General features: G+C 34.5%; 1 protein-coding gene across 2 annotated transcripts in view; it reads right to left on the reverse strand.

Annotated features, from left to right (window-relative positions):
- Positions 1–1502: 1502 nt before the first annotated feature.
- Positions 1503–23510, reverse strand: part of LOC125658819 (probable E3 ubiquitin-protein ligase HECTD2) — a 43123-nt gene continuing 21115 nt past the window's right edge. For both annotated transcript variants that reach the window (XM_048890236.2, XM_048890237.2), the window contains 13 exons: positions 22163–22272; positions 20661–20809; positions 18936–19059; positions 16274–16370; positions 15493–15733; positions 14484–14572; positions 12945–13106; positions 12675–12749; positions 11661–11748; positions 10596–10702; positions 8442–8557; positions 7099–7239; positions 1503–6047 (listed from right to left, as the gene is read on the reverse strand). In XM_048890236.2, coding sequence (XP_048746193.2) covers positions 5927–6047; positions 7099–7239; positions 8442–8557; positions 10596–10702; positions 11661–11748; positions 12675–12749; positions 12945–13106; positions 14484–14572; positions 15493–15733; positions 16274–16370; positions 18936–19059; positions 20661–20809; positions 22163–22272 — 1620 coding nt within the window. In that variant the 3' untranslated portion in view covers positions 1503–5926. The remainder of the gene's footprint in view (positions 6048–7098; positions 7240–8441; positions 8558–10595; positions 10703–11660; positions 11749–12674; positions 12750–12944; positions 13107–14483; positions 14573–15492; positions 15734–16273; positions 16371–18935; positions 19060–20660; positions 20810–22162; positions 22273–23510) is intronic.

A 23510-nucleotide genomic window follows, 5' to 3' on the forward strand; every position in this document is an offset into this window, starting at 1 on the left:
ACATGGCTATTTGTCATTTTGTTTAGGGTAAGGGGTACTAAAATCGGGAATTCCATGGTCATTGCACTTACGAAGCCTGGAGTGGTGGAGTCTAAATCATTAGAATGATGCAAGTGGGGGAAAAAACTTTACTCAAGAACATGAAAAAGTGAAGGGAATGACTCCCATAAAGAATATAAAATTAAAACCAGGACAAACACGGACCCCGCGACACACCAGAAGTGGGATCAGGTGCCAAGGGGGAGTATAAGGAGACTGTATAGGCATGTTGAACAAGGATGTATATTGACCAAAATTGTGAAATTCCCTGCCCTGGGTACAAGTGTTAGTGTGGGCTTTATGGTTCATATAAAGACAATTATTTCTTTAAAAATTTGTCCCTACTCCTGAGCATCTAACAGTGAAATGAAGTACATATAGTAGTCGTTTTACTAAAATATGAAATTCACACCTGGGTCAAGGGTTCTGTAACTTTGAGTGTGGCTTTATGCTGATTATGTTGAACTACATGCATGTATACGAGGAGCATGAATCCCTTAATCAAAAGTGTGAATTAAACTCATAAGCTCTAGAGTGGGGTCTAAATTGGTATAAAACAAAAATTGCATTTAAAATTTTTCATTACTTCTGTGTACTGTGAAAAAATACTGCTTACATTGTAACGAAAAGCATGCTGCTGTCTATTCCCTAGCCCTAGGCGAGACAAGGCAGGGCCCAGACGGTGCATTTGTACTTGGTAAAAATGCATTTGATCTTTATAAACCATCTTCTTTCATATATTTTATGTATGGTTATGGAGTGCATGTAGCCCTCTAACAAAGTTGTGAAATTTCCTCTCTGTTTCTGGGGTTCATTTTTGTTATTAATAATCAGTGGTTCCGTCCCTAGGATAGTGTTAAGCAGGTAAAAGAGTGATGATATATTTCATCTAGTGAATCCTCTTTACTTTGTGTACTGTGACAAAACACTGATGTGAAGTTAATATGAAGATGTGCATGACTTGTACCAAAATTGTGGAAATTCCATGACCCCTGGATTGCTTATCGCGACATTAGGGAGTGACAATCATATACTATATGAAATCCAGAACATGATTTTTTTTGGGGGGGGGGGGGGGGGGGGGGGTGAAGCTAAGAACAACTCGTATTAATTTCTTAAAAGAAAGAAGAAGATACTGAACAGTGATCAATCTCATTACTCCTATAAGCAATACAAAATAGATAGTTGGGCAAACACGGACTCCTGGATACACCAGAGGTGAGATCAGGTGCCTATAGGGCTAGGAGGAGTAACACCATGTTTGATTGAGTTGTCCTTTAAACATTTGTTGCAATATTACGCAGGTGCACCATTAAAGCCCATCTGCCTCTTGTTTTTAGTCTAACAGCATACCTGGATTTTTCTTTTTCTTGATGACTAAAACATATTAAGTATACATTTTTTTCACTGTGAAAGAAACAGAGGAGAAAATTCTTTTAGCCTTACCTATAAAAAAACCCAACTTTATTGATTCAAAATTTATTAACAATGCAAAACAAACATACATTGTACATGTACATGCAGATTACATCAAATTGTGCAAGATATCTTTAATACTCGCCAACATAATACAGGGCAGTCAACATCGTGATATTCTGTTGTTACAACAGGAAATAAATACAATCGCCTCCAAAACATATATCACAGATTTCGTTTACAGGATTCTGCACAAATGTACATAGATAAAATAGATGTGTATTTTTTTTTCAACAATATTTCATGTACATTTTGTGAAATTAATAATAATGTGCATTTAAATAATCCTTGAACACAAACAAAAATGAACTTATTAATTGAACAATTAACAATTATATATAATCAAGAAAACTTTCCTGGTCTGCATCCTCTAGGGCACAGAGGTCATTATCCCATAGCAAAGAGGACAATTAATCTAAACAAGTAAGAAATACACACTGAAATGAAACCTGACAAGAGTGTTAAAGAGAAGTAGATGTAAAATGCATTTTAATGGTTAAAACTCTTCTAGCAACATTTCACAAAAATTAAATCAAGTTGTCCATTTCAAATATTGAGCTGTACTTTGAATCTGTTTTTCACTATAAATGAAGTTGTAACATTGAAATACTTTTTAAAAATGCATCCAAAACTAGTAAAACTATAAAAATTATAGTGTACTCCTCAAGTATGTTAAGCACCACTCGGTCTTTTCCATGTATAATTGTAACAAACAATATCAATAATTTATCATCCAATGTCCTTGCAGTATTTTTTTGATTATCATTCTCTTAAAGAAATTCACAATATGCCAATCTATGTTTTTCTACAAAATGCATATTCTTATTTTCCAATGGATCTCGATACCAGGTATCCGGTATAATGAAGGGTATGGTGTTATATTGCAGTATTTGCTATCCATATGCATGGACCGGCCATCAATGGCATATCTTTGCTTTCAATTTGCATATTGTTTTATGTCAAGTCTATGGAATCAACTTTTTAACAATGAATGGGGAAAGAATCAACCTTAATACCATTAGCATTACTCAATCAACACCGGAATTAAACAACATTATCACTCAATCAACACCAGAATTAAACAACATCACTCAATCAACACCAGAATTAAACAACACTATCACTCAATCAACACTGGAAACAACATCAATAGAGAGTTTTGGTTGTTGCTTTGGGAACTTCATAATGATTTCTACATGAAGTAATTTAGAATTTACAAGTTTAAAGCTTATTGTACCATAAACTGCTGTTTTATCATTTTCATAAAGAAACAATTTTCTCATCTTGAGTTTGAACTATGGTAATTTAATGTTCAATGTGTATTTATCATGCTTATGTATTATGCACTAACTAAAGATATTGTTAAAAGTACATGTATGCAAATACACAACGATTACATGTATATACATTGTATGCCTTTTAGTCTGCTGTTGTTTACAAAATTTTTAATTTTTGTAAAAATTGAGTGGCAGTTATTCTTAGTCAGTTAATTGGTTGGTTTGGGAAATTTTCATTTTTAACGTGATCTTTCACTCAATCAACAGCTTAAGGAGATGCTAATGTAACAGCCTGAGGAGATGCTAATGTAACAGCCTAAGGAGATGCTAATGTAACAGCCCGAGGAGATGCTAATGTAACAGCCTGAGGAGATGCTAATGTAATAGTAATGTACGATAAATCTTAAGTATAGGAAAATTAAAATACAAAAATTCATGTTTACAAATCCGAGTGATGCTAACCATTTTCTGAGGAGTCTATTCTGGACACTTGTATATGAAAATAAAATTATAAACATCAAACAATATTTTTTTATCTTTAGAATTTTAATGATAAAAAAAGAAAAAGAAATAAATAAAAAAAAAACAACTATAAATATCAAAATCACATCTTGCATGTTAACCTGTTTTCTTGATGAACATATGATTTTCATTGACTTTCAGGATTTTGTTCACAAGTACAAAACCCTGCTGGACTGGTGTGAAATATACAATACATGTAAACAAGAATTAACAAATACATTGTACTAATTAAATCATAATCAGACTGCAGGTGACAGTCATACTAAGACTAGTTCAGGCATTAATCAACATATGATGCAAATAAAAAATAAACATTAATGGACAGTAATAAAATCAATAATGAGTTATATGTATAATACTGTACATATATTCTCTGATTTGTGATAAAAACAACAATGGAGATATTTCATTGGACGGATATCTTTGTAAATTAAAGAAATGAAGAAATGTGATATTTTTTCAAAATGCAAAGTTACAAAACCCATGTTCATGTGGCACCTGCGATGATGCAGTATGAAAAAAAAAATCCATAAAGTAAAAGATTTAAGTACAAAGTGCTAATTTATATATATGTTCCAAAATTAAAGTATTCAATATCATTATTCCTTTTTCTGCTGTACATCGATCATGTATCATTATAACATTATGAATTCCATATTTCTTTAAATCATATCAATTAGAGAGGGACAAAATATTCAATCATTTGAATGCATGCTTTATTTTATATAATAAACATTCAGCACAGCTACAGTATTAAATTTTCGTCTTTTCCCTAGATGTTTATATATCCTCCCCTCCTCCAGATGCATCGTGGGAACCCATGGGTATTCTCGACGATACTCCTAATGCTTCCATTTGATACAGTGCCTTATTTCCCTACTACCAACTTTTGATACAATTCTTAACAGAAATGCAAAGTTTTAAAAGAGCAAACTCATAGCATACACGGTTATTAATGAAAATCAACATAATGAAGAAATATTATGTAGTCCAACTAATACACGCACATGTACATTGTAGTTCAGAAGAAAAGCTACTCAATGTTTCAGCTTAATGACAAGTGTGTCAGGGGGAAGGATTTAGAACTCTCGGATTCCAGGGCACTATTCAAAGCATGAAATCATACACCTTGAATTTTTTCTCTCTCTTCATTATTTATAGCTGAAAAGTACCTCGATAGACCTCACTAAATACCTTAATAGCTAATACCAAATCACATCTGAGTGTAAATGATTTTAGCTCAACCATGTGAAAGTGAAACACAGGAACCTGAAGTGTGTATAAATCTTTTGTACACTGTACATACCCCCCCCCCCCCCCCCCCCTACTCAAGGAAAGAATAAATATAGAACAATCAATGATTTATTCAAAATAAGTGATTTTTCCACTGATTACCTTCACAAGTAACTCTGCATAGTCAGTTTATACTTTCTAAAAGCTTTGAAGATGACCACTTGTGAGATACTAATATATTTTTATACAAAATGAAATATTTTGGATAAATTAATTTATTTTTTCATTGGTCAGACTAGGGGGTGGGGGGGTGTACGTAAGATCTATACATGCTATCCATACTTCAGGTGCCTGTGATGTGAAAGTGTATAGGGTTGTGAGTCCATATTACTCCATTTGTATTCTACTGGTTTGTTGCTTAAACTGTCAAAATCAAAACAACGAGACAAATTGTAGCAAAGTAGATATAATATCTTTTTCTGCTAAAAAATATAACCAGTATTCATTGGGGGAAATATTGCATTTCAATGCTGAGCCATAATCCAATTCAATATCATAATATGTCGCTGGTCGATGTTAGAAGACTTACTACATCTGAGCAAGTCGATATGATTACAATCACTAAATTTGCAATATAGCTAAATATGGATTGTCTATGGAAACTAAATTTGGTCAAAAAATACTGAAATGTCCCCTCAACTTTCCTATACCTCACCAATATTATGCATTAATTATGAATTGATATGGAATGTCAGGGAATTAAAATGTAAGCTTATAAATTTCAAATATTACACCAGCTCCAACATTTATCAATGATACATGATATTTTCAATATTACCATATATGTAATTTCTTTTAATTCATATTGAAAAGTCATGTTATCAATCACTTAATATAATGGTACTTATTATGATCGATACAAAATATCTATAGCACATAATTATCACGTTTACTTTTTCCTGCATCAAATAAGATGGCGTTAAATACAATTGTTTTTACACTGCTAATGGCAGTCACTAATTCCTGATGCATTTCTGTCATAATACTTTGCCATTTGCTGGTGCCAGCACCACAACAAATTCAATCTTAATACCTTGATTATTAAGACAAAAATGTATGAAACAATGTACTGGTATTTTCTGTTCAAGTATTTCAACCATTCTTCCTGAATAAAATACCAATCCTTTCAACAACAAAAAAGAAAAAAAAAAAGGTTCATACCTGTGCACTGACCTTTTTGTAAAGCATATTACATGTAGCTTGAATGATTTAAGTTAATCACAAGCTTTGGATACATGGACATTACTGTAAAACTCCAGATATTGAATACAAATGCTTTCCAATGGAAATCAGCCTTTTACCAATATACCCTGCATAGTTTATTCCAATCCAAAGCCCTCTGCATTTTGAATGGCATGAATCAACTTGAGTTTCATTGTCTTTTTGTTTTTGTAGGCTGGCAGAACCAGCATATTGAAACAGGTGTGGGACATAGGCAACCTGTAAAATTAATATCACTCTAATCATAAACAGGTGTGACACAGGTAACCTGTAAAATTAATATCACTCTAATCATAAACAGGTGTGGGACAGGTAACCTGTAAAATTAATATCACTCTGATCATAAACAGGTGTGAGACAAAGGCAACCTGTAAAATTAATATCAATCTAATCATAAACAGGTGTGGGACATAGGCAACCTGTAAAATTGTTATCACTCTAATCATAAACAGGTGTGAGACATAGGTAACCTGTAAAATTGTTATCACTCTAATCATAAACAGGTGTGACACAGGTAACCTGTAAAATTAATATCACTCTGATCATAAACAGGTGTGAGACATAGGTAACCTGTAAAATTGTTATCACTCTAATCATAAACAGGTGTGGGACAGGTAACCTGTAAAATTAATATCACTCTGATCATAAACAGGTGTGAGACAAAGGCAACCTGTAAAATTAATATCAATCTAATCATAAACAGGTGTGGGACATAGGCAACCTGTAAAATTGTTATCACTCTAATAATAAACAGGTGTGGGACAGGTAACCTGTAAAATTAATATCACTCTGATCATAAACAGGTGTGAGACATAGGTAACCTGTAAAATTGTTATCACTCTAATCATAAACAGGTGTGGGACAGGTAACCTGTAAAATTAATATCACTCTGATCATAAACAGGTGTGAGACATAGGTAACCTGTAAAATTGTTATCACTCTAATCATAAACAGGTGTGGGACAGGTAACCTGTAAAATTAATATCACTCTGATCATAAACAGGTGTGGGACAGGTAACCTGTAAAATTAATATCACTCTAATCATAAACAGGTGTGAGACATAGGTAACCTGGAAAATTGTTATCACTCTAATCATTTCTAGATTCTAGAACAAAACTTCAAAGTTTTAATTGAAGTTTAGTCATCTTTCACGAAACTGCAATTTTATAAAAGTACTTAATGACCCTAACTGCCAATATTTTAAAACCCTGTTGTGCAATGTACAAGCACTTACATTGCTAATTAGTTGGAAACCCATATCATACTTACAAATCTGTTCCACCAACACGAGTGATTTTAAAAGTCATTTCAGCCATTCCACCAACGGGAATACGGTCACTTCCTGTTGTAAACAGCAGGAGACGTTTCTGTAGTTCATTCGACAGTGACAGCACTACCTCCCAAAAATTCCTAGAAATATATCATAGTATCTCAATGATTATCATAAAGAATCTAACCATTCTAGCAGTGTTAAACATCATCAGTCACTAGATCCAAGATCTTCTAAAACAATATATCATTCTTTTTTACATCAATTTTACATCCAAACAAGGATATGACTTTTTGCACTTAAAGCCCCTCTCATTGCTGTAAACACTATAGCATATATATTATGCCATTTCCTGTGTGCAACATTGTACCGTACATGCTTTTCCCTGTAAGCATACAATTTTCAGCACACCTGGGATATGATGTTTAACTTAATTAAAAAAATATTCTGCAACAGAGAAGTTCAGGCAAGGAAATGGACAGTTACCTGTAGCTAGAGCCATGCAATGAGATACATGTTGCTTATAGAGAAACAAGGTGTACAGAGTTAGAGAGCAGCATTACTTCATGTCACAAGCAGTTATTTGGGACTTAAAGTTTAATTCTGTGGTTAAAACATGAAGACTTTCTTTATACATGTATCTCTCTGGCTAGGTCTGCATCTTCACAAAGAAATGTTGTTCCTCAGCTACATATGTATGTTTGAAAACACCTTTTTTCCAGTAATTCAACTAGTTATTCTATAGATTTTTCTCTGTAATATTCCATCTCATGTACAATTCTAGTTAAGATGTCAGATTTGGGACCCATGAAGCTAACTAAACAGATTTCCAGTGATCGTTCAGGATAAACCTAACAAGTTTCCCCTGGTACTTTTCACATCTATGTACAATACCCAGAAAGAAGACTATAAAGTTGAACTAATGATGTTCTCCATTTAATGACAAAACTACATGTAGTATTGCCAGCATCACTATTGAAGAAACACACACAACTGACTGATGAGTTAAGGAGATGTACCTAAGCACTGTTGAGTTTTCAGGAATGCTGTTTTCACAGCGATGTTACAATGGAAAGCAATCTTTAGTAGTATTCCATTCAAAGTTAGCATAACACATATCAGGTGATTTGTCATTATATACGGTGACTGTTACACAGGAAGCCTGGAACTGATGATGAAAATGGAGTTTAACGATAGGGTAATACAGACTGACTGTCACTCAAGCCCTTAAATAGTAAGTATAGCCCACTATACTACACGCAAAGAAGTTGTTAAATAAGAATATGAGCACAGGAAGAAATGAGGACACCAAGGTCAGACCAGTGATGAACTCGAAACTCACTTGACCACTTGATCCTGCGGACTGTATCCGTCATAGGTTGTAACTTTCCGTAGTTCGTTCATGTCCAGGATGGGGTTTCCACATACCAACATCTCCACCTCCTGGGGCCGCAACATCTAAAACACATACCATAAACTCAAACCTACAGGGGCCGCAACATCTAAAACACAAACATATAGGGGCTGCAACATCTAAAACACAAACCTACAGGGGTTGAAGCATCTAAAACACAAACCTACAGGGGCCGCAACATCTAAAACACAAACCTACAGGGGCTGCAACATCTAAAACACAAACCTACAGGGGCCGCAACATCTAAAACACAAACCTACAGGGGCTGCAACATCTAAAACACAAACCTACAGGGGCCGCAACATCTAAAACACAAACCTACAGGGGCCGCAACATCTAAAACACAAACCTACAGGGGCCGCAACATCTAAAACATAAACCATAAACTCAAACCTACAGGGGCCGCAACATCTAAAACACAAACCATAAACACAAAACTACAGGGGCTGCAACATCTAAAACATAAACCATAAACACAAAACTACAGGGGCCGCAACATCTAAAACACAAACCATAAACTCAAACCTACAGGTACAAAGATTGAAATTACAGTAAAACTCAGTATCAATTACTTGTCTAGAGTGGAATTCCAATAAAAAAATATATCAGGGTTTTTAAAAGTTATATTAATTAATTTTTTTTTTTATGAGTGCTCAATCTGCAAGTTTTAATGGAATTAGTAGATTCAATTATTTGCAGATTAAATCAGATTGTAAATTGAGAAAATACAGCCAAACCTTGTTATCTCGAACTCAATGGGACCGAGAAAAAACTTCCAAGATATCCAAGGATTTAAAATATCGAGGGTAAAATACTTAAAGAACAAGAGATGTTTGTAAAACACATATGCCCCCCCATGGTGCAAAATTGAAAAGGGTTATACAAACACATCATTTAATTGAGAGTAGTATCATCAATTCAAAATATTGAGCAGACAATATCTTCCTATGTCAAGAGTGGATTGACCATGTAACTTAAAAATCAATAGGGGTCATCAACTCCTGAAGATGTACCAGTGTACCAAGTTTGATGTCTGTCAAGAAAAGGGTTCTCAAGATATTGAGCAGACAGTAAATTCCAATGTCCAGTTTGATCCTTGACCTTTAAACATGTGATCTCAAAATCAATAGGGGTCATTTTCTCCTAAAGATGTACCAGTGTACCAAGTTTGATGTTTGTCAAGCAAAGGGTTCTCAAGATACTGAGCGGACAGTATATTCCCATGTCCAGTGTGACCTCAAAATCAATAGGAGCATCTTCTCCTGAAGATGTACCAGTGTACCAAGTTTGATGTCTGTCAAGCAAAGGGTTCTCAAGATATTGAGTGGACATTATATTCCTATGTCCAGTTTGACCCTTGACCTTTGACCATGTGACCTCAAAATCAATAGGGGTCATCTTCTCATGAAGGCATACCAGTGTACTAAGTTTGATGTCTGTCAAGCAAAGGTTCTCAAGATATTGAATGGACAGTATATTCCTATGTCCAGTTTGACCCTTGACCTTTGATCATGTGACCTCAAAATCAATAGGGGGTCATCTTCTTTTGAAGATGTACTGGTGTACCAAGTTTGATGTCTCTCAAGCAAAGGGTTCTCTAGACATTGAATGGTCAGTATATTCCAATGTCCAGTTTGACCCTTAACCTTTGACCATATGACCTCAAAATCAATAGGGGTCATCTACTCTTTAGGATGTACCAGTGTGCCAAATTTGATGTCTTTCAAGCAAAGGGTTCTCAAGATATTGAGCGGACATTATATTCCTATGTCCAGAGTAGATTGACCCTTGACCTTTGACCTGTAAAACAATAGGGGTCCTCTTCTATTCATAAACAACCCACATATAAAATATCATTATCATCAATTGAATGGTTCTCAAGATATTGAGCGGACAACATGTGGTCTACTGACCGACCGACAGGTGCAAACCAATATGCTCCTCTTCTTTGAAGGGGGCATAATAAGTGGTTGGGACTTCTGAATCACTTTGGCATATCCATGGTATTCGAGATATCGGTGTTCCAAATACCAAAGTTCAACTGTATTCTACTTTAACATTCATCATTTTTAATCAACTTACAATAAGTGCATTTGAAGCACAGACACTATGAAATCCATGGTAGAAGGCTTGGAACTGGTGATATATTGATTTGTTCAGGATCCAGTCCACATACAGTTGCACATATTCTGTTAAAATATATCATTTACATACAAAACTGTTCTTTAATACTTATGCAAGCATGATTCATAGACCCTAGGCTTAAAATAAAAATTGATTTGTTTGATGTACTCCGACCAACCCGTGAAATTTGTCCCGACCCAATCGTTTTTTCCACACTTCGAAATTTAAATTGTTATTTTTTGCTCCCTGGAAAGTAGACATTCTTCGAATTAGTTTTAAAGTCCCACCCCCTTTTTTTGGACTAGTTGTTTTACAGAATTTTTGTTACACTGTATCAAAATGTTCTTTGGGCGTCTTTTGGTTCTACTTTCGCTTTGATAATGACCATTTGTTAATCCAGGAACTTTTCAAACACTTTTCCACATGTATATGAACGATCAAATATACCGCATCCCTGCTCCAAATTACCACATTATCTAACAACAAGATAGAGCAAGAAGCTACGAACTCCCCCGTCGAGGCCTGATCGTATTTGTGTACAAAAGTTTGAAAGCCATGTTACTTAAATAAAAAATCACGTGAGATATCGCATCAAAATTATGGCGGACCACAAGTCTGCGTTCAAGTTGATGGTCTATAAATATTTCTGAAAAAGCACGCATAAAATTTTGATGTGGGATTATTTAAACACATAATGCTGTCAGACAGAATAGAGTTTAGAACATTCATTTTGTACACATTGTATATAATACACGTAAATCTTCCACCGTCTTCTGAAATTTTCTCAGGACATTTTGTATTCGTCACGGATGAGGACCTCTACAGTTTTTATTACCACCGATTGATTCTTCTATTTGTGGTTTGACATTCATAATAGTAATCACTTAAACACTTTAATGTGATCCATGAATATCCAAGTGAATTACATGATGACGGCAATTTATAATCAGTTTTAATATTGCCCAATATAATTTTAAAGCCGACTTCACCGCATCATTGAGTGATAATCGTGGCATATCATACCTTTTCTGTTATCATTATTAACAGGAATATTGGATCCATTAGGTTTGAGATCAATAGTTTTCATCACACCAAACTCTGTCACAGACACCTGTAATAGCAGAAAATAAAGTCCTCTACATTATGAATGAATTATATGTTGATTTTTACAGCGAATAGTAAAACTACCTGTGCTTTAATACTCAAATCAACATTCTAAAACTGTTTCAGATATTGGCATCAGCTGTTCCTGAGAGTTCTGAAAATATTTACAACAGATGCTAGGTGCCAAGTGAGGGCTAGCGTTGCTGTACTGAAGCCACAATGTCTGCCAGCACATTGAAATGCATGTTTCCTTTCATCAGATTAATTTGGAATGCAAGCCTAGCCTATAATCAAAATACAAGCTGCTCAACAAACACTCATTGTGAGAAGTCCTTTCGAACAAGATTATTTTACATGTATCCCGTAGTTCCACCCTCCTGTGACGTCATAAGATTTCGCAAAGTCAAGGATTTAAATGCATGACAGGAAAATAAATTTTGTTGGAGTCTTTTTCAATAGTTATTGTGAAGAACCTTGTTAATCATGAAACATTTCAGAAGTCCAAGTTATATATGAATAATCAATTATATGTTTCAAAATATTGAATCCAAGGGCAATAACTCTGTTTTCATTAAATTAATTATCAAATCTGCTATGTGACAGATTTCCTTTATCGTTTTAACCAGTTATTATGAAATTTTGATAATGCTGTTTATTGAAAATTGCAATTTTCTAACGATGATAACAGGTATATGTGTGCTTAATAATAAAAACTTTATTATTATCGCAACATACATATTTCATCATTTTTATGTGTTGCTAAGATATATTTGAAGAATCAACAATAGAACATAAAATTGAACCTACAACTCTAGAGGGGTGGAATTACCATCAATGATTCTCATGTATCAAGGCTGAATAACATGTATCTCTCTTATACCTTAAGGCTATATACATATGTCATTGAATTTTACATTTATGTTCCCCACAAACCTGAAAACTCAGCCCAAAGTCATCTTCAACATCACCATCATATTCTAAAAGGTCCTGTAAACCTTTTGCTACATCCTGAAAAATCAGAATCCAAATAAAAAGATCTTACATGTATGTAGATAAGTACAAGAAACAAGCGTTTGAAAACTATGAATATTGACTGTCCCTTGTCGAAGGATTCATACAAAATCTATTGCACGCAGACTATGAATAAAGAGAGCATCTTCTTCATTCAGATTGCCACTGTGAACATTATTGTAATAAACTTACAGGCTGCACAGTTTTGAGGTCCTCTATACTCATCGTTGTGACACCAACCATGGCTTGTGGGTTGTTATAAGGCACCACTGCTGGACTCAAAAGCTTCTTAAAACAGCATGGAGGGAAATGAATGTCTAAAATAATACTGTTGTACACTGCTAAGCCCATTAGCTAAAGTTTTTGTTAAGGGAGGATATTCAGCATAGTAAACAACAGCAGGCCAAGTGGGTACCCCCTTGCAACATGGCATCATTCAATCAGTTACCATTCTCAAAGATAAGTATACATAATTTTTATGAAATATTTACATGTTGCCATAACCCCTCTAGCGACCCAAGTGGTCTATAATACAATTACAATAGAGTAACATTAATCTTTCTTAAGATATACTAACACACATACAATATTTATGCCCCCCTTCAAAGAAGAGGAGCATAATGCTTTGCACCTGTCGGTCGGTATGTCAGTAGACCACATGTTGTCCGCTCAATATCTTGAAAACCATTCACTTGATCATAATGATATTTCATATGTGGGTTGATTATGAGTAGAAGTTGTTTGTGTTGTTTTTCAGGTCAAATGTTCAATGGTCAAGGATCAATCCACTCTGGACATAGGAAGATACTGTCCGCTCAATATCTTGAGAAACTTTTCATTGACAGACATTAAACTTGGTACACTGATACATTGTGAAGAGTAGATGACTCCTATTGATTTTGAGGTCACATGGTCAAACATCAATGGTCAAACTGGACATAGGAATAAACTGTTCGCTCAATATCTTGAGAACCCTTTGCTTGACAGACACCAAACTTGGTACACTGGTACATCTTCAGGAGAAGATGACCCCTATTGATTTTGAAGTCACATGGTCAAAGGTCAAGGGTCAAACTGGACATAGGAATATACTGTTTACTCAATATCTTGAGAACCCATTGCTTCACAAATATCAAACTTCGTACACTGGTACACCTTCAGAAGATGACCCCTTTTGATTTTTAGGTCACATGGTCAAAGGTTAAACTGGACATAGGAAGATACTGTCATCTCAATATCTTAAGACCCCTTTGTTTGACAGACAGCAAACTTGGTATACTGGTATATCTTAAGGAGTATATGACCCTAACTGATTTTCAGGTCATGTGGTCAAAAGTCAAGGTTTAAACTGGACATAGTAATATAACGTCTCCTATATTCTAAGAAATTTGCTTCATTGACACAAAACTTGGTACACTGGTACAGCATAAGGAGTAGATGACCCCTATTGCTTTTAGGTCACATGTTCTGTCCATTCTTGACATAAGAAGATATTGTATGCTCAATATTTTGAATTGGTGATACTACTATCAATTAATGCATGTGTATAACCCTTTTCAATTTTGCACCATGTTTTACAAAGATCTCTTTGTTATTTATGATATTCTTTTCCCATATCAATAATAGGATGAAACTATTTTAAATGTGTTGATGAACATTTAATAATGTTCATCAGCAAATTAGTAAAATGATGACAATTCACACCACAAAAAATATTTGTTAAAAGGATACAACACCCACAAGGTTAAACTCCTGGTAACTTTCACATTGTGCAGAACTGAACCAATGGACACTGGCTCTTTTGTCATGCGTAAACATCCCTGTAAAAGAATAATATTCCTGACAGTGTTGGTAAGTCGTACATAGATAATTAAGTCTTGGTGTCTGAATATTGATGACATTGTGATTTCTGTATGCAATCAAGTTGTGATACTGTATATATCAGATGCCAACGGTCCCGTGGGGATTCGGGTTAGAATAAGTCTTCAGTACCCCTTGCTTGTCGTAAGAGGTGACTAAATGGAGCGGTCCTTCAGACGAGACCGCAAAAACCGAGGCCTCGTGTCACAACAGGTGTGGCACGATAAAGAACCCTCCCTGCTCAAAGGCCGTAAGCGCCTAGCATAGGCCTAAATTTTGCAACCCTTTACCGGCAGTGGTGACATCTCCATATGAGTGAAAAATTCTCGAGAGGGAGGCTAAACAATATACAATCAATCAGATGCCAATGAGCCGAGTGTGTTGTCTCTAATGTAATCTGCCTGTTTTATTCTATTATTTTGAACCCGTGATTTAATCTTCCATCAGCTTACATAACCTAGACTGCAATTTCTCACCTGTATAATACATTTGTTATTATATCTATAATTATCGTATGCTTTTATTGTGTTCTTATTTCTAGATGTCTATTGTTTTTCACAGGAAGCTCATTTACAAGTAAAATTCTCGGTATTACATACATTTTACACTGTAACTTAAACATTAAAAACCATCAAGCAGAGATTTTGATAACCTCCCACCCACCTAATCACCCAACCCTATGATTTGACAAAATGCACAAACTTAAGTCATTTTGAAAACGTGTTCTCCATAAAATCATAGATACTAAACCTTATTTTTATGAATAGATTTGATACAGCCTGTTAAAACTCAACACAATGAAGAATTCAATGACGTATAAGTGACAGTACACAATTTGTTGAAACTACTTATCTAATATCAAGAGATTAATTTACATTACCATAATCGGAGTGGAAGATCTGCCGGACTAACAAAAGAAACCACTCCTTGGTCAAGCCTCCCATATCCAGTCCAGGTTCTCCTGCAAATGTGACCTTTAGCTTCTTCTTGAGATCATGCTGCTTGCGAGCAATCTCATTCAGTGAGTCCGAGACTAAATGAGATCTCCTCACCGTCAGATTTAAAAATAGCATTCCAACATCTGGCATCTGCCTTCGTTGTACCTTGGCTACAAGACTTCTCTAGGGAAGACAATTTTTACATAATTAGAATGTGTAACAGTGTTGCTAATTCTAATTCCATAAATGGTCATGCACTGCATACATACAGTGAAGAAAATGTATATATCTGTTTGAAAGTTAATCCCGGTATACAAAAGGTGAAAAATGGTAAAATGGCAAAAATGTCCCAATACATTCACTTTGTGAATGGGGTTTCTTTCAAATCCTTACCCTGGCCATCATTATCATTTAATTTGCTGACGGGTATAAGAAATCCTTACCCTGACAGGCTTTATAAGAAATCCTTACCCTGACGGACTTTTTAAGAAATCCTTACCCTGGCGGGCTTTATAAGAAATCCTTATCCAGATGGGCTTTATAAGAAATCCTTACCCTGGCGGGCTTTATAAGAAATCCTTATCCAGATGGGCTTTATAAGAAATCCTTATCCTGATGGGCTTTATAAGAAATCTTTATCCAGATGGGCTTTATAAGAAATCCTTATCCTGATGGGCTTTATAAGAAATCTTTACCCTGACGGGCTTTATAAGAAATCCTTACCCTGGCCATTATTATCATCTGCTGCTCACTGTCTCGCTGTAATATGGTTCGCTTGGCATTGATGCTCAGAATAAATGGGTACTGACAGAAAGAAAATCTGAAACAAAACAAACGGACAGGTTTATGATCAGACACTTATGTCGTGTATTTCTGTTACATTCACTTCGTAATATTACTTTTGATACTATGAAACACAGTCAGGTTCATTTTAAAGACAATATGATTCAAAACCTCATTTACATTTTGAGGTGCAGAAAACTGTGCATGTGCAAAAACTCAAAAAAGTTTTATGCAATGATCAAGCTATTGAACATGCAACCAATTACATGTATAAAGTAATTTTATGATCTCTAATGGTTCAAAATAATCATACATGTAACTTAATTCAAAGTGAAACCTACTCCTGTAGATATTTTAGACATGATTATTTCTTTCCTTCAATTTTGATGAAAATATAAATCTTAAGTATGTCTACTGGTGTACAATTTGAGACAGAGCACTTTTCCATTAAATTTAGTTATATTCTATAAATGAGTAAGTTATATAATATTTCCATGATACGCCCCCTATAAAAATCTCTCCCAGAAATCTTAACACTCTTTAATAACTTATCACAACAAAGAATATTCTTTCAGATTCTCAGATTTATCAAGAGTTTATGTAAAATCTCGGATTCTCCATTGGCGAAATCTATTAGGTTTGTCATCCTCAATAAATGTAATAATGACCATTAATTCTGCAAGACTTAGTATTGGCATTTATCAGTGCAAATATTGTGAATTATATACACCTTGTTTGTGTCTTTTTAAGAAATAAATTTTATTTTTGAAAATACATAACTGTGACCCTTCATGTTGGCATACTTTATGAAGTTAAATTAGAATTTAAAGCTTCCTGAAAAGTATGCAGGGAGGTGAACTGTTATAGTTCATACTCTAGCTCATGTATTTTTCAAAAATAAAAATTATTTTTCATAATTATTTACATTCTAATTACATTTGACTTGGAATTCCCAGATGTTAAAGGGAAAGGCAACCCTAACCACATATTTGCTTTTATGAATAAAGTATTACTTATTGATATCGTAATTGACAGTCTTTAACGAAAAAAATCCTTGATTAACAATTAAATCAATATTAATCTATCATGTATTTTAAATTACCCTCCGCTAAGAGAGTGGCCATTGAAGTGTAATTTATGACGTCACACAGTCTATTCTGGTTTATTTCATCAGCAGCACTGTAAACATGACAAGTCACGAACAGTTAAGTTTGGAGCCGTATAGATTTGAGCCCGTTCTTTCACAAGAAGAAATTGAGAAAAGAAGACGTTCAATCGAGTCAAAGACAAGGCAGATGGTAAACGTTCTTCATACAAATGTCTTGAACCTTAACTTGTCATTACGCAAATGATGGATCCAGTTTACGCAGTCTTTTCTTTTCAAATTACCTGATTGAGTCGGGAAATTCGAAAAAAAAACAAAAAAACAACCCAACCTTTATTCACATCTCCCCTTCGCATTAGTGTAATTAACTGCTTGCCAGGAAGGCATCAACCTATTCATTCGTAAAATCTACCACATGTACAACATTGATGATCTCACAGGTGCTAGGGTTCAGGACACCTCCCCGCCCTCCGAATAAGCTACAAGAGTTGATTTAATTAATTTTTTTGTTGAAAATATTTCTAATACATGTCAACGTCTTGCATACCCATAAAGTCCAAAATACATGTAATTCAAAATAAACCCTTTAAAAAAAAATACCCTCACTGGTAAGTTCTGTTATAATAACCAGTGAGGGCATTTTTTCAAAGGGTTTATTTTGAATTATTTTGGACTCTATGGGTATGCAAGACATTGTTGACATGCATTAGAAATATTTTCAAGAAAAAAAAAAATTAAATCAACTCATGTAGTTTATTGGGAGGGTGGGTGGGGGTGGGGTGGTCCTGAACCCAAGCACCTGTGGATGATCTTAGAATCTCATCAAAACTGGAACAGACGGTGTGACCTCAAAATTATTGATTTTTGTGGTCTTGAATACAAAAGAGTCACACATCATGGCAGCCCCTATAGATCACGGGAATTTCAATTTTTGACGTTTTCAAATTAGTACTGAAGCTTATCTAGGCCATATATCAACAGAATTGTATGACATATCTTTATCATATGATTAATCCTATCATTTATCATGTAAAAATCTTTTGGGTTGCCTTTCCCTTTAAAATAGACATACACGTATTCATCAAGATTCATACGCATATTGTTCACAACTGCAGCGCATTCACGAGGAAATGACTATCATTACAAATTGTAAAGATATAAGCCAAAAAAGATCAGAAATGTAAATATTAAAGTTTGAATTGCATGAAAAATCTTGAGGTGCCACTGGTGACATAAATTTTACAATGAAATGCTGTAGAAGTGTTATTTTGATTAAGAGTACCCTGCACAGGAACTTGGGTTCTGTATTTTACAATGAAATACCATAGAAGTGTTATTTTCATTAAAAGTACCCTGCACAGGATTGAGGTGCCTCTTTAGGGACATGTATTTTACAATGAAATGCTGTAGAAGTGTTATATTCATTAAGAGTACCCTGCACAGGAACCTGTATTTTACAATGAAATATTATAGAAGTGTTATTTTCATTAAGAGTACCCTGCACAGGAACTTGGGTTCTGCCATGTGTAGTACTCGGCCATTAAATCCAGATGATCCAGCATGGGGTTATAGAAGTCTGTGTATTGCACAGTTGTGGGACTAGTCAAATTGTTGGCAGCATCTGTAAAACGAATTTAAATCAGTTCTAAAATATCTATAATTTAAATATCAAAATCATTATGGTTATTATTCAGGGTCTGGTCTAATAAAAGAGGATTTGAGCTGAAAATTTTCAAATTTTATTTTTCCATTTCTAATGTTTAGAATGTTAAGGTATTTCTAATGGTCAGGAAAAATTTTAAAGTCAGTTGTCGAGGTACATGGGAGATACAGAGCTCACAATTCTTTGTTATGTAAACAAGGCTCGTGCCATGTTTTTGTTTACATATAGGCTAGATATACCAGTAAAAGTTCGTTTAAAGCAGAGTTTTCAATTTACAAGTTAATTCTGAACATAATTTAATACTTTCTAGTGTTTAGCACTTCTCATTTTGTTTTAAACATGAGATTTTCTATTATGCAATCTATATTAATAAACAACAAGATGTGTTTGTGAAACACAAATGCCCCCAATAATGGCCAATTCCAAAGATGGCCAAGGACACAAGGACAAATATCTTGGTACCAGTAGAAAGATCTTGTCACAAGAAATGCTTATGTGCACTATGAAAGCTCTAATATTTACCATTTAGAAGTTATGACCAATGTCAATTTTTTAAAAAGTAGGTCAAATGCCAAGATCAAAAGGTTTAGTACCCACGGAAAGGTCTTGTCACAAGGAATACTCATGTGAAGTATGAAAGCTCTAGCACTTACTGTTCAAAAGTTATTAACAAGATTAATGTTTCCAAAAAGTAGGTCAAACTCCAAGGTCAAGGTCACAGGATCAAAAATGGTGGTACCCATGGAAAGGTCTTGTCACAAGGAATATCCATGTGAAATATCAAAGCTCTAGTACTTACTGTTCAAAAGTTATTAGCAAGGTTAAAGTTTCAGACAGAATGACAGAATTACAAAATGACAGACTGGACAAAAACAATATGCCCTCTGATCTTTGATCTTGGGGGCATGAAAACATGGCACAAGCCTTAATTGTTTACATAACAAAGCATTGTGAGGGCTGTATCTCACTTGTAACAAAACTGATATTCAAATTTTGGTTGACCATTAGAAAAACTTTAGTTACATTGTAAGCATTGTAAACAATAAAAAGAAAAGAAAAAAAATTTTCAGCTCAATCATGTCCATGCCCTTTAAGGCTCGATTTATAATTTTCATGACATTCTTCACTCGAAGATAAATGCATGTGCATAATTATAAAAGAATAAACTGAGAATTAAATGATTGATGAAATTTACAGACAATGTATGTTTTTACAAACATATTTAACAAGACCTTAGAATAGATAATTAGTATAAAATTGTTCAGAGTATATCCAATCATCACTTGAATACAGAAGTTATATGACATATTAATGTACATTTAGCATGTTCCAAAAAATTGTTAACCAATGTGTCCAGTTTACAGTCAACTTGTATTTAAATATCATATTACTATATAAAACCAATTTAAGTGTTTTCAAAGAATTGAGTTTATTAAACTTAGGGAAATACTTTTGAAAAGCTTGATATGTACAGTGACGGAACTAAGGTGTTCGTATGCCATATTTAAGAAAATACTAGAATTGCAAAACAAATGTACAATGACTTATACTGCACTTACTGAAAAGTGCCAAAACTTTAGTGGCGCTTGGAATCCACCAGGTGCATTTCACCATTGGGGGTAGATCCTGAGGTTTTGGTGGGAAAAGTCGTATCGAGATAAAGTTCTGCAGTCTCTTAATGATTTTCTGAAAAACTTGCTTCTTTAACCTAAATTAAAAAGAATTGCTATATCAGACATGTCAAGCACATTACATTAACGTCCTCCTGGCATTCAATCTTTATATAAATAAACAGTAGCCCTTTTGTTCAAAAGCTTAAAAACATGTTGACAAAAACATGAGTTTCATGTCAGTTTTTTTATTTTAAAAACTAGTTTTCTAGCAAATTTCATTCATTGTAAAAATGTGCCACGAGCTGATCAACAGATAGATACACTGTAGATATATAGACTGACAATATCGACTCCATGTTTTTCACGTGTCCACCATGCTCTATAAGCCTCACAGAAATAGTAAATGCAGAAGGCCAACGGGCCACATCACTCATCTGTGTCACCTTGGCCCATATTTAAAGATTTTCCCTACCTATTCGCATGTAAAACTTTGATGCCTATTGTGACCCCAACCACCCTTGGGGGCCATGACCTGAATAAACTTTAAAATCTGCACTATGTCAGGAAGCTTTCATGTAAATGTATTTAAAGATTTTCTGTATATATTTGTATGTAAAACTTTTATCCTCTAGTGTGGCCACACTTTACCCCCGGAGGCTGTGATGTTAACAAACTGGAATCTGCACTATGTCAGGAAACTTTCATGTAAATTTCAGCCTTTCTGGTCCTGTGGTTCTTAGGAAGATTCTTAAATGATCCCACCTTATTTTTGCATTTTCGTGATTATCTCCCCTTTGGTTGAAATTGGCCCATTAGTTCTGGAGAAGATGATTTTCCTATATATCAGCATGTAAAACTTTGATCCCTTTTGTATCCCCACCCTACCCCTGGGGACCATGATCTGAACAAACTTGAATCTACTTTATAGTAGGAAAATTTCAATTAAATATCTTCTCTTATGGCCCAGTGGTTCTTGAGAAGAAGACTTTTAAAGATTTCACCTATATATTCACATGTAAAAATTTGATCCCCTATTTTGGCCCCACCCTACCCCTGGAGGGGGAGGGGGGGGCATGAGCTTTACAAACTTGAATCTCTACTATGTCAAAAAGCTTTCATGTGAATTTTAACTTTTCTGGCCCAGTGGTTTTTGAGAAGAAGATATTCTTAAATGACCCAACCCTATTTTTGTGATTATCTCCCCTTTGAACGGGCATGGTCACTCATTTGAACAAACTTGAATCCCATCCCCTTCACCAAAGGATGATTTGTATCAAGTTTGGTTGAAATTGGCCCAGTGGTTCTGGAAAAGAAGTCGAAAGTATGAAAAGTTTACAGATAAACAGACGATGGACAATGGGTGATCACAAAAGCTCACTTGAGCTTTCAGCTCAGGTGAGCTAAAATGGGTAACAGTTGATATTTCTCTTTATCATCTTGAGACGTACCCTTTCATCCAGTGAACAAGAAAATGGTGGTCATGATCTGTTAAGGCAGCAACCTGTCTCAGCAGGTGGGCAAAAATTACATACGTTGAGAAATTTTCGAACTGGGGGTTCTGCAAAGACATTTTTCATGTACAAATAACATGTACCCTGGTTATAACTAAATACTTTTATACATTCTATATGTGAATATCATATATAGTGAATACATTACTGGTTATAGAATCTCAGCTTAAAATTAGAAAATTTCAATTCATACATTGCAAGTAATTTAAAAAATGTCTACTTAGTGAGTTGTTTTCACACATATTCATTAATTCACATAAAAAAACCCATGGAGATTAAAATTACATTGCATTGAAGTAACCAATTGAAAATCAATGTTAACAAATTCCTTCCTTGAATTCTAATGGCAGTTGATGCAGTATATATTATTAAGCCAACATTATAGTCATTTACTGCCTGAGTCCTGAGTGAAGGACAACAGCTGTTTTGTTTGACCAAAGAACAGATCTGGTGCCCAAAGCCATAGACTGAGGGCAACAGATCCGTTTGAGGGTCAAACAAAACCGCACTATTGTCCAAGGACAGTCTATAACTGTTTTGTTATACACCTTCATTTTTATTTTGTTTTTACTAGATGCACATGGATTGTTGACTCTGAACTTTTAGACAATGTGATTGTGTACACTTATCAACATATCCACTAGTTTAAAAAAGACATACCCAATATCCTAATTAATAATCAATAATTAAATTTTTTGTGTTTCTGCTCTGTGTTTCATTTAATAAATTCTGTAGTTCATCATCAGTCAAATCAGTGAACTTCGCCATTACGTAAACATAACAGCAGACCGAGAATCATGTGACTTACATAGCCAATAGAAATAGGGCAGACTATTGCCCGTTCAACAGTTCGTAAACTGCATGTTGACTGGTCAATATAGATCATGAGTGTGAGAATTGATTTTACAGTCAAAATGTTGTTTCTAAATCGTATTAGTTTTATATAGGAAAAAATAAAGTGTATAACAATTGCAATTTATGTTATAAACACACAACTTAGTTGAACAGGAATCATTAAACAAATTCGACAACCTATATCAATCCCATATGAATTAGTTAATGCTACTTATTGATTTGTTCTATGCTATAGCCTCAGATGATAATTATCAAAATTAATACAACTGTTAATTGTGTTACTATGACAATATTGCTCCATGTCACATGGGATTCTTAATAATACTGATTTACATCAGGTTTTAAAAACAAGGGGCCCAATATGGGCTACAATGTTCACCTGAGTCACCTGCATAAATAAAACTTGAACCCACACAACTTAGGACTGTTT

Source organism: Ostrea edulis, chromosome 9, assembly GCF_947568905.1.
Source record: "Ostrea edulis chromosome 9, xbOstEdul1.1, whole genome shotgun sequence".
Lineage (NCBI taxonomy): Eukaryota > Metazoa > Mollusca > Bivalvia > Ostreida > Ostreidae > Ostrea > Ostrea edulis.